Source organism: Ictalurus furcatus, chromosome 12 (assembly GCF_023375685.1).
Source record: "Ictalurus furcatus strain D&B chromosome 12, Billie_1.0, whole genome shotgun sequence".
NCBI classification, from domain to species: Eukaryota; Metazoa; Chordata; class Actinopteri; order Siluriformes; family Ictaluridae; genus Ictalurus; species Ictalurus furcatus.
The window spans coordinates 18,479,900-18,491,605 of record NC_071266.1 but is presented as its reverse complement, the minus strand read 5'-3'; the positions used below and the strand labels follow the sequence as shown (position 1 = coordinate 18,491,605).

Sequence of the window (11,706 nt, the reverse complement as noted above, 5' to 3'; positions counted from 1 at the left end):
ACAAGAGCTCGGGGAGCCTGGAGCTGAAATGCTAAGTGCACTAAGTGTTTAATGATTTATGACTGTGTGTTTAGTTTCTGACTGAAACTGCCAACTCCTCAGCGCGCAAACACACACACACACACACACACACACACACACACTCACACAGGAGACAGCTTGTTTTATAGTGCTGCGTCTTGGTTATGCAATAAAGTGGATGAGCTTTCAGCACTCCTTTGTGCATTGCCTTGCTGTACTGAAACTGCTGACAGCAGCTGCAATCTTTCCCACAGCCATGCCAGCTCAGGCAGAATTATACTGGAACTCAGCATAACGGATAAATTCAATCATATTCTCACTAAATATGGTGTGAACACCTAACTAACCCCTAAAATGCCAACCCCACATTATCCTTAAAAAAACCTACTCTGGCACTTTGCTTTTCTAGAACTTAATTAAAAGATCTTGTATTGTAGCACTACTTGTATTGTTCTCCGCTTGATATATTGCTTTGCTTGTATTTCCTCATTTGTAAGTCGCTTTGGATAAAAGCGTCTGCAAAATGAATAAATGTAAATGTAAATCTAGTGTATCTTTGCTAGTCGTAAAACAACATTAATCTCTGATTAGATTCCGACAATTAAAGCTAGGTGTTGGTTTTCAGTCTTTATTTATGAAACAGTTGAGTCACTCACTATCAGCACATTAAGGTTACAAGGAAAGATGAGCTCACACTCTACCAGCAGAGTAAAACACGTTTTAAATCAGAGCTCCTAATAAAAGTTATATAGAGACAGCCTATAAAATAAGAAGGGTGCCCTAGTAACGTTAGCCCTAGTAAATCTCATCAATGTTCAGACAGAGGTCAGAGGGAACAATAAACCTTGTTCATCAAACCATGCTGAATACAAAACGAAACATTAGGTTTATAGGGTTTGTGCTAAAACATGACAAAATCGAATCGTTCATCGTTCATCGGTTTGTTCCAATCACAATAGCCACTGCTCTTTCTCCTTACTAAATTGTTCAGCCCACTTCTTGGTGAGCTCCAGGTAAAGATCAGGCTCATGAGGCTTGTAGTCCAAATACAGACGAGTAGCAGTCTTCTTGGGTACGGCTCTTTCGATCTGCGTCCCTTCGTGCCACTCGTTAAATGAAGTGATTGTAATGATGTCCGGCCTCACCGACAGCGCTGCCTGCAACGAGGTCTCATAATAGCGTCCGTTGACTCGGTTCCGCGTGTTGTGGTTGTTCCATGGCCGAACAGCTGTGTCTACGTAACCGGGCCCAGCACTGGGCAGGAAAAGCAGGTTGTTTCCATCGCAGAAATCTTTGATGGACTTCCAGTTCTGATGAGAGGAGCCATATGAAAAGCCGTTGGACGCAAAATAGGTGTACATGCCATCGAAGCCGCCTGCCAGGATGTCGTGCTTGTGACGTTCTTCCACAACAAGGCCGATGAAGATACCGTCGTAAGGCGTTCCTCGCAGGCTGTGGGAGCCTTGCTTGGTAAGTAACTCCGCCCAGGATTCAGACGGGGTCAGGTACGAGTCATACACATAGAACAAGGGGAGGATTCGCCCTGTGCTGGACTTGAATCTGTAGAAAGCATGATGATTTCCATATCTGTGTGGAAAAAAAAAAACCCCCAAAAGATGCAGCTTTATTAATATTATTTCCAACTGCATTGCCGCTATATACACATTTGCATAGTCCAGTGAAATCTGTTCGTTTTTCTCAAGAGGTCCCAAGAGCACGTATCAAGAGAGACCCTGTAGAGTCGAGTACAGCTTGCATATTAATCTTTATAATTAACAAGTGGTCTTCAGTGGTGTCCTAGATTTATTTCGCAATGAAATTCTGAGCTGACTTTTTTTTCAGTTTCCTACATTACACACAACTGCTGCTGCAGTGGGATTTAACCCTTGCTTCGTCTCTACCTAAAGAGAGCGATGCAGCGGCACTTTAGTCTTTTAGTCCAGCACTCTTACCTCCCAATTTGTACACTCTGCTCGAACAGATCAGCTTCCAAAGCTTCAATGCTAATACCACCGTCAATGCCGTTGCGCTCGTCATCGCCATCGCCATTAACTGGCCGAGCCGAGTCTGATGTGACTCAGCGGGATGGAACTTCTGAGTCTAGTGTTTGCTGACTGAACATCGCTGGAAATTGGTGAGTGAGGAAAGAAACTCTTGCTTTGGTTTTTAGGCGCTACCAGTGAAACCTGACCGAGCGTTATCCTTCATGTTTAAGATTGTGGATTTTTTTTCTCTCCTATTAAATAAACTCCGCTGTGACTGTGCTAGAAGTTTTTTCCGCTGTGACGTCCATGGTTGTGACGTTCACAACCACTGACGTCTCATAGAAATCATGAAAATACAGTATCGAGAAACAAATTAGCACCAGAATCTCTAAACGCATCATGAATGATTTCAAAACAAAGGGAAAGGAGTTCTGCTTTAAATGTAGATTAATTGCTGATACTTATTACCCTCAGTCTGTGTTCAGATTTCTTTGGCAGATGGCGTGCACAGAGGGGTGCCGAGAGATTGGTTGTAATATCTGAGATCTAGGAATTCAACACTCAGATTATACCAACCCAATTTCCATCCATCCATTTTCAGTACCGCTTATCATACACAGGGTTGAGGGGGAGCCTGGAGCCTATCCTGAGGAACTCGGGGCACAAGGCGGGGGACACCCTGGACAGGGTCCAGACCCATCGCAGAGCACCATCCAACTCAGTTTCTTTTTGTAAAATGACTAGAAGAATAATTTTCTAAACTCTGTGTGCAACCTTCTTCAGAATCTGGAATGATGCAACAGAGGCAAGGTTGCTAAACATACAAATAGTTAACCAATTAAAAAAAAACATCTCAACGTAGGCTTATAGCAGTATCCTCTATCCAAAGGCGTGTTTCCATGATATGAGTAATATATCAAAGATACGCATTCCCTCTCATTTTAAAGACTGTAAAAATATGAACAATAAAAAAAACTACTGCTCCTCAGCTAAAAGGTTATGAGTAGGAATTATCTGACCTTCTGACCTGTGCTGTGCTGTGTTGTGGCTCGGATGTTTTGACCTACTTGTCGATGATGTATTTGATGTTGTCATGCACGCTGAGGTCTGTCCGCTCTCGGTAAGGCTGGATGTGAAACGCCACCTAGAATCAGAACACAGGCTGATGAGAAATCCTTGCATTGTTGAACATCATGCAACACAAAATGGCCCCAAAGAGCAGATCCAGGTCAGGTTTCTGCAGCACTAACAATGAGCCCCAAACACCGCTAGCTATATTCCTGGATTGAGATTGAACCAATAGTCCTTGCTAAAATGAATGGTAAACAATGGCATAGCTGTTGGTGAGACCCTGAAGATCCGACCTGCACTGTGTGAAAGTAGTGCCACTAGAGAAACATGCAAACAAGCATACATTTTGATCAATAGAATTTATTTATTTATTTACATTTTAATAGATTTCATATTAATGGAATAGAAACCATTGAGATTTATGTAACTGAATTGATTTTTCTGAAGGTGCTTTAACTCTGACAAGAATACAGTCCATTTTTCCATGTCAGGAAATTGCAAGGAAGTGATTGCAAGGAAGTCCTTTTCCACATGTGAAGAAGAAGAAAGAGGAAAGAGGAAAGCCTTTATTGTCACATACAGTAGTAGCTTGTGCTTGGACTGTTTAAGGTGTAGTACAGCAAATTCTAGTCAGGTTGAGTAAGAACCAAGTCAGCAATTTTAGGTTATCTACAGTACGTTCCTCTTGGCTGAAAAAACTCAGTTGGGAGAACGTTAGACTAAAGATCTAAAGGTCCCTGAACTAATCCTGGGATTTGGCAATGAATTCCAATTACAACCCCAATGCTGAAAAAGTTGGGACAGTATGGAAAATGCAAAAAAAAAAAAAAAGAACAAAAAGAGTCATTTGAGAATTCAGTTCACCCTGTACACATTATTAACAAATTATTTTTGAAAATATACACTCATTTCAAATCTGATGACTGCAACACACTCCAAAAAAGTTGGGACAGTCGACTGTTTACCGCTGTGTAATATCACCTTTTCTTTTAATAACACTTTTTAAGTGTTTGGGTGCTGAAGACTCCATCTGGTTAAGTTTAGCAAGTGGAATTTTCCCCCATTCATCCATTATGCATTTCTTCAGCTACGCAACTATATGGGGCCTTCGTTGCCTTATTTTGCACTTTTTAATGTGCCACACATTCTCAATCAGAGTCAGGTCAGGACTACAGGCAGGCCATGCTCGCACCCACACTCTCTGATTACGCAACCATGCGCTTGTAATCCGGGCAGAATGTGGTTTGGTGTAGTGCTGCTCTGGATGGCAGCACATGTTGCTCCAAGATGTGTACATATCTTTCTGCATTAATGATGCCCTCACAGATGTGCAAGTTACCCACGCCATGGGCACTGACACACCCCCATACCATGACAGATGTTGGCTTTTGGACCTGATGCTGATACCAGCTTGGATGGTCCTTTTCTTCTTTGGCCCGGAGAACACAACGGCTGTTTTGTCCAAAAACTATTTGAAATGTTGACTCGTTGGACCACAAAACACGATTCAGTCAAAACACTACTGTCCATCTCAGATGAGACTGAGTCCAGAGAAGTCGGCGGTGCTTCTGGACAGTGTTGATGTATGGCTTCTGCTTTGCATATTAAAGCTTTAACTTGCATCTGTGGATGCAGCGGCGATTGGTGTTGACTGACCAAGGTTTACCAAAGTATTTCCGAGCCCATGTCAGGATATCCATTACAGACTCATGACGGTTTTTAAGACAGTGACGTCTGAGGGATCGGAGATCATGTGCATTCAGAAGTGGTTTTCAGCCTCGCCCTTTACGCACCGAGATTTGACCGGATTCCTTGAATGTTTTAATTATACTGCGCACTGTAGATGGTGAAATGTCCAAAATCCGACCGATATGTCTTTGGGCAATGCTGTTCTCAAAGTGTTGGATTATTCACTGACGCATCTGTTGACAGATTGGCGAGTCTCGACCCATCCTTCCTTTTGAAGGACTAGGCCTTTTTTTGGAGGCTCCTTATATACTATGATTAGACCATTGTCTCACCTGTTTCACATCACCTTCTTATTTCAACTCCTCACATCGCTATTAGTCCTAAACTGCCCCGTCCCAACTTTTTTTTGAATGTGTTACATGCATCAATTTCAAAATAAACGTTTATTTTAAAAACACTATGCAGTTGATTAGCTAAAACATCAAATACCTTGTCTGTATACATATTTTTTTTTAAATACAAGTCAAAGTACATTTACAAATCACTGTTCTTATTAGCATTTTCCATACTGTCCCAACTTCTTCGGAATTGGGGTTGTATACTGAAAATGCCTTCTTAATCCCTGGCCATTCTGATATCTGTGAATCATCAAAACATCAATATATGCTTGTGGTCATTCTGTAGAAACTAACATTTTAAGCTGTTCTGGTTCTATGATGTAATGGTTAGCACTCTGGACGCTGAATCCAGTGACCTGAGTTCAAATCTCAATAGGACCTTCAAACATACTCTTGTAGCAAGTACAAAAATTGTCTCAAAGTGTAGCTTGTGTATAGCCTGAGTAGGATCCCCAGTGGACATAAGATGTGCACCTAAACAACAGTTGCTTGTCGTCTAGTAGGCTACAAAAACGTCATAACTACCAAAACATATGACCAAAAGTTTGTGGACACCTGACCATCACACTCATATGTGCTTGTTGAACATCCCATTACATCCCCAACATCCCATCCAAGAGTTCCCCTTTGCTGTTATAATAACCTCCACTCTTCTGTTAAGGCTTTTCACTATATTTTAGAACATGGCTGTGGGGATTTCTACCCATTTAGTCACAAAAGCATTAGTGAGGTCAGGCTGAGGAGGCCTTGCACACAGTCGGTGTTCCAGTTCATCCCAAACATGTTCAGTGGGGTTGAGGTCAGGGCTCTGTGTAGGCCACTCAAGTTCTTCCACTCCAACCTTGGCTACAGCATACAAAGAGATTCTAGACAATTCCGTGCTTCCAAATTTGTGTCAACAGTTTTTAACTACCCAACCTTCTCCATGAAGGATCTGTAATATCTTTATCTTAACTGCTGTCTTCAACCTTTACACCCACAATTTATTGATTGTCCAATAAAACTTTACTTTAAAGAAAGAGTCATAAAAGAAAAAAGACATCTGCCTCAAATCACACAGATTTTTGGTACTGATGATAAATTAGCACCTCTATATTATTATTATTATTATTATTATTATTATTATTATTATTATTTTTATTATTATTATTTTTTAACCAAGGAACCAACAATGCTGGTGCTAATGCTAACTAACAGCATTATTGCTAATCTCTCAAATGTTAGCTAGCATGATAACAGATCATAAATACTAGTAGAATGCTAATCATCTGTCACTATGTAAACTGCATGGATAAATAAAGTGTACATTGCAGCAGATAATGAAAGGTATTAGGTATTATTTCACTATAGGTTGTTAGGAATTTTGAAACTGTCTGATGCTAAAAACAACCTTATATATTTCATTTCTATGATTATAGAGAAATGTAATGATGTGCAGTATGATTGAAAATGTTGTAAGTAGAAAGTAGAGATTTTTCTTTTGAAGTTTTTGAAGTATTAGGTGAAAGAAATACTCAAGTACAGTACAAGTACCAAATTAATCATTGCTGTAAAACAGCATTGTTAGTTACAACAAATACATCACCGCCACTGTTGCCAACTATTTTGAGAGTAAAGTAGTTAAAGCACAGTCAAAAAGTGCACTGTCAAGGGTGATCAGTGATTGATCACTGGGAAGAATGGTGATCAGTGATTGGTCATTGGGAAGAATGGTGATCAGTGATTGGTCATTGGGAAACAATGGTGATTGGTCATTGGATATTAGGAACTATGGTGATCAGTGATTTGTCATTGGGAATAATAGTGATCAATGATGAACAATGGTGATCAGCGATTGGTCATTGGGAAGAATGGTGATCAGCGATTGGTCATTGGGAAGAATGATGATCAGCGATTGGTCACTGGGAAGAATGGTGATCATTGATTGGTTGCAAGCGCCACACGGTCAAGCCTTACAAACACTGCTGGTGAGTGGCGCAAACCTGTTTTTTCAACTCGTATATCAGCATCTGCGATCTGAGCTGGAGAGCTGTATTGAGTTCAGGACAATCACTAACATGATTTTTAAAAAAGGTGCTAGATTTGCTGCTGGGCTCTATTTTTTAAATTAAAGTCGCTAAAGGGTTTAAAAGTCGCCAAATCTAGCGGCAAAGTTTCTAAGTTGTCAACACTGATCATTGCATTACTATATGACACACATCACTGTGCACTTACAGAAATGTTCATGTTAGAGTCCTTGCAAAGCCATAAAGAAGAAATGGTACATCTGTTCACAAGTTGGGTCCAATATTAAATTACTAGAGAGTATACAAACTGTTTTTTGTGGTGTGTGCGTTCTTTAAGACTCAAATGTTTTTGTCTTTACATTACAGTGGTTATTTATGGCGAGCCTGATCGATTATTGATCTGACCTTAAAGAGTTTCTTAGAGAGAATGAGCTACAGGAGCACTATTAATGTATTATCTTGGGGCACTATCTAATAACTGTACACCATCAAAAAAGCTTTTGTTCTGAGGAATGGGCCAGAAAAAAACCCTTCATGTGCAGTATGGTAAAAAGCACCACATGTTGACTTTAGATAATAATAATAAGAAACTTACATTTTAGAGGACTTTTAGCTGCTTTTTCTCTCTAAAATGCTATGCGTTATATTTTGTGACGTTGAATTATGTGTACAGTGTTTCTCCAAGTAATTAACTTTAACAACTCTTGTGTACCTTGTTAATGTTTCACACGGTATGTGCACATGCATGTATACCACACTTAATTGGTGCTGTAGAATCATCATAAAGACATGAGGAGCTTGTAATGGGATTTTATTTGGGAGTTACATTGTTGGACCAATTCCTTGAGTCTGTACCCAGGACTCATTGAGGAAGGGTGTCATCAATGCAGATTTACTTTACAGACTGTCAAATTCCCTCCTAACTGTGAGCTGATTGCGCAGTTCTAAATACCCCCTTGCATAAAATGTTTACATAACAGGAGATATAGAGACATCCCTGTCCTTACTGTCCTTATTTATGTTGATTTATATAACAGTGCTGGTGAATGATCAAATCTGATTGGTCAGAAGGTGTGCAGGAGGTGGTTATTTTTGTGTTACGGCTCGGGCTGTATTTCCGGCTGTAACATGAACGATAGGTTTATATCAATGCTCCAATGAATGAAAAACGGTGATGTCATTTAACAAAGACAAACACAGTGTTTTGTAACAGTTCGTTTTCAACCATAGGAAAGTCTTCAGGACAGTAACAATTTCTCAGTAACATAACAAGCCATGTTTTTGTTTTGTTTTTATTTTATTAACTTCAAGAGGAAGAAAAAAAAAATAGATGTTGGACATTCCACAGCCTTCAATGTAACTATAAGTGGCTCTAAGTATGACATGCTATTCATTAATTTATCACAATTATAATAGTAAACATTGGCAAATAAACATGTGGTTATATAATAAAACATATTGAGACGTGGTGCTATTGGGGAAATAATCGAATAAATATAACAACTTCAGTTGCAACTTCAGTTGCTTCGTGTTGGGTTATATTACACCAGACAGTCATTGATTTATTTCCTGTAACAGCACACCCAGTTGTGTTTATTCGTGTATGTTTTATTTAATAGTGTTTCTGTAGTTTTGCTGCTTCTTTCTATTTTGGTAATTATTTTTTAAAATTCTATTTACCTTGTTGGAGGCTTTCTGAGGACCACAGAGCCACTAGAAGCTATGAACCTCTTAACTAGCTTTGTCATTTTCTCTAATGCGAGAGATCTCTAGATCAGAGACAGGAAAATACAAACCAGGGATCCCTTTAAATATACTAAAGGGGGGAAGGGGAAGTGGGGGACACCCACTGATTTTCCACTGTCACTGCTGAAATGTCCTTGCAAACTGTTTCCATGGCAATAATTTTTTTTTTCTACATCCTTGCTGTTGCTTGTAGTTGTAAAGGATGAAATATGGTTCAATCTGGCTTGCCTTCAGGTCCATGAAGGCCACAACAGAGATCTAAAAAAAAAAAAAAGCCAAAATGCACAGTGCCATGGATTGGAACTCTGCGGTCAGAATCTGTCGATCTCTTTCCGTCTTACTCTCTAGACTTTTCCTGTCTTTCCGTCTCACTAACTGCTTCTTTATTTATGGGTGTGAAAGCACAACGCTCATGTCATGGTACACGACAGACGGCCGTGCTCTTCTAAAGCATTTTGCTTTGACACATGTTTACCAAATTAAAGGTTTCAGTTCTCCCTGTGTGTCCGTGGAATCGTCTTCCAGCTCGGCAGGGATAAGCTCTTTCATCACTGTGCTTTCAACACACTTTCTTATGACAGCATGATCTTTGCAATGCCTCTTCCCAACACATTTCAATTTACAGTTCATGCTAATTCAATGACCATGGGGTGCTATAAGGTCATTTGTGAGTAATGAACTGTTTTGGTACATGGGAATGGGACATTTTATTAATGGTTCATTGTAACTTTTAGAAAATAATCATACATTCACGTTTAGGATTAACCTACACGCATCTTTTAATACCTTAAAAGATTTCTGTTCTTTTGTTTTATCACTGAGGACAATATTGCTGTATTTTCAAAGTATTTTTTTTACAATTGTATTATGATTTGTATAACAATTATACGGACAACTGTGAAACCAATTTTAAAATATATCATGCATGGATTATTAGTAAAATAATATACTGCCAGAAAAAGATGTTCAATATGCTTGAAATGGGAGTAAAATAGCTTTTTCAGATTTAAATGAGTTCATTTTAATATCGAATTTTATAAATACGATGAATATGTAGGTTCATTTCTACACTAGTTAATAGCCATTATTTTCTTGATTTCCCTGTCTTTTGTACTAATTGATTTGATTTGTTCCAACATCTGCATTGAATAAATGTTTTTTCCTTTATAAGCCTAAATATTTGTTCGTTCTCAAATCCCCAAAATAGAACCAGCCTGTCTAGTAAACAATTATGTGGTCATCATAAATACTACAAAATATTATCATGAATATAATATGAGCTAAGAATAACATCAGATGCCTGCAACAAACATGCACTAATGTGAAATGTTCTACGATTTTTTACAGTGCCATTTTAAAAAGGTAAACATAAAAAAAAGAAGTGTTGTCGCTCACCAGTTACCTTGAGACTGTGCCTATGGGCAGCGTCCATTACGGAAGGCACCAGATCCTCAGTGGGTTCTCCGTGTTCATCTGCCACACCAGGCGGGTACCAAGAGAGAACGACTACACCTAGAAAATGATGATTAACAGTTCTGTCTTTGTGTCCACTCTGTTTATTTAAGATCTGCATTATTTATTAACTTCTTGCATTTAACTTTGGACACAATAAACTAAAACTTCTGTATATGGACTCACACAACTCTGATTTTACACCCAGTACAATGTTTGGTGATTTGCGAGTTCATTTATATACTGTATTTATTTAAGGCCAAAAACACCATAACCGTTAACAAATTATATACAGCACAAAAGTCTAGTGAGAGACATTATTGGCTGAAATTCATTCATTGCTCTTGAGTAATGGCTTTATCCTAGTCATGGCCATGATGGATCTGGAGCATATCCCAGGAAAACTGGGTGCAAGGTGGCAATACACCTTGGATAGAATGCCAGTCTGTTCCAGAAAGTAGGGCCAATCCACCTACTGTGAGGAAACCGGAGAACCCAGAAGAAACACATGGGAAATGGGGAGAAACTAAGCTAAGACAATAAACCAGGGAACCTGGTGCTGTGAGGAGGCACCACCATGCCACCCATCACTGAAAGAAAAAAAAAAAGTGAAACCTGCTTACCTGCAGCAGCTGCTTCGATTTGCGCCATGTGTGACTCCAGTACATTGGGATCCCTCGAGCTGTAGGGTCCCAGCTCAGGGTAGAAACTCGATGCGATGTCCTCTGGTGGATTGTGCCTTCCTTTGGGGTGACTGGCAGCTATTTTGGGGTCCCAGTGAGGAACGAGAACATGGTCCCAATGGATGTAACCACGGTCCCCAGGCGGTGCACCATACCACAAATAATAGAAGATGTGAACATCATAGAAAATGCTGTGCTCGTGCCCAGCTTTGGACAAGACGATCTTGGTATCGCTTACGTCCACATGGTTAGGCGCAGGCCGCCGGTCCAGTTTCCCACCCACGAAGGGTACGAGCTCCATCCCTGGTGCAAGATCTGAGAATCCGTCAGTGGGCTTGAGGGTCCGTAAACCCATCATGGTGCCGAAGATGAAAAGAGCGAAGAGGAAGAGGGCCACGCAGAACTTCCTGCGCAGGCGAGTCATTGCTGCTGTCTATGGTGCTGAAAGACTCAGACTTGAAATAATAATAATAATAATAATAATAATAATAATAAAGCGTGTTCAGTTCAAGTAAGGAATTGAGTTTGAGTTATTTCATTACTGTACATTGGTGATATACAGTGGTGATATAAAACTTGTTTTCACTTGCGTACACAGGGTACGAGTTATTTCGCACCTTATGTATTATGCCTATAAAGACTATGGATCCACGGA

At 39.8% G+C, this 11,706-nt stretch overlaps 1 protein-coding gene across 1 annotated transcript; it reads right to left on the bottom strand.

Annotated features, from left to right (window-relative positions):
• Nucleotides 1-512: 512 nt before the first annotated feature.
• On the bottom strand, nt 513-11,475 carry maneal (mannosidase endo-alpha like). The gene is made up of 4 exons (XM_053638807.1): nt 10,992-11,475; nt 10,319-10,428; nt 3,074-3,150; nt 513-1,608 (listed from the first exon to the last, which is right to left on the bottom strand). Exons 1-4 carry the CDS (start codon nt 11,473-11,475, stop codon nt 972-974), a joined length of 1,308 nt encoding a protein of 435 aa, XP_053494782.1. The 3' UTR covers nt 513-971.
• Between the last annotated feature and the right edge of the window lie 231 nt (nt 11,476-11,706).

Bases quoted from the DNA above. Each gene is read 5' to 3' on its own strand.
- maneal (XM_053638807.1), bottom strand. From the start codon at position 11,475: ATGACTCGCCTGCGCAGGAAGTTCTGCGTGGCCCTCTTCCTCTTCGCT. The intron at 10,429-10,991 runs GTAAGCAGGTTT...ATCATTTTCTAG, and splicing joins AATCGAAGCAGCTGCTGCAG to GTGTAGTCGTTCTCTCTTGG. The intron at 1,609-3,073 runs GTAGGTCAAAAC...TTTTCCACACAG, and splicing joins ATCAAATACATCATCGACAA to ATATGGAAATCATCATGCTT.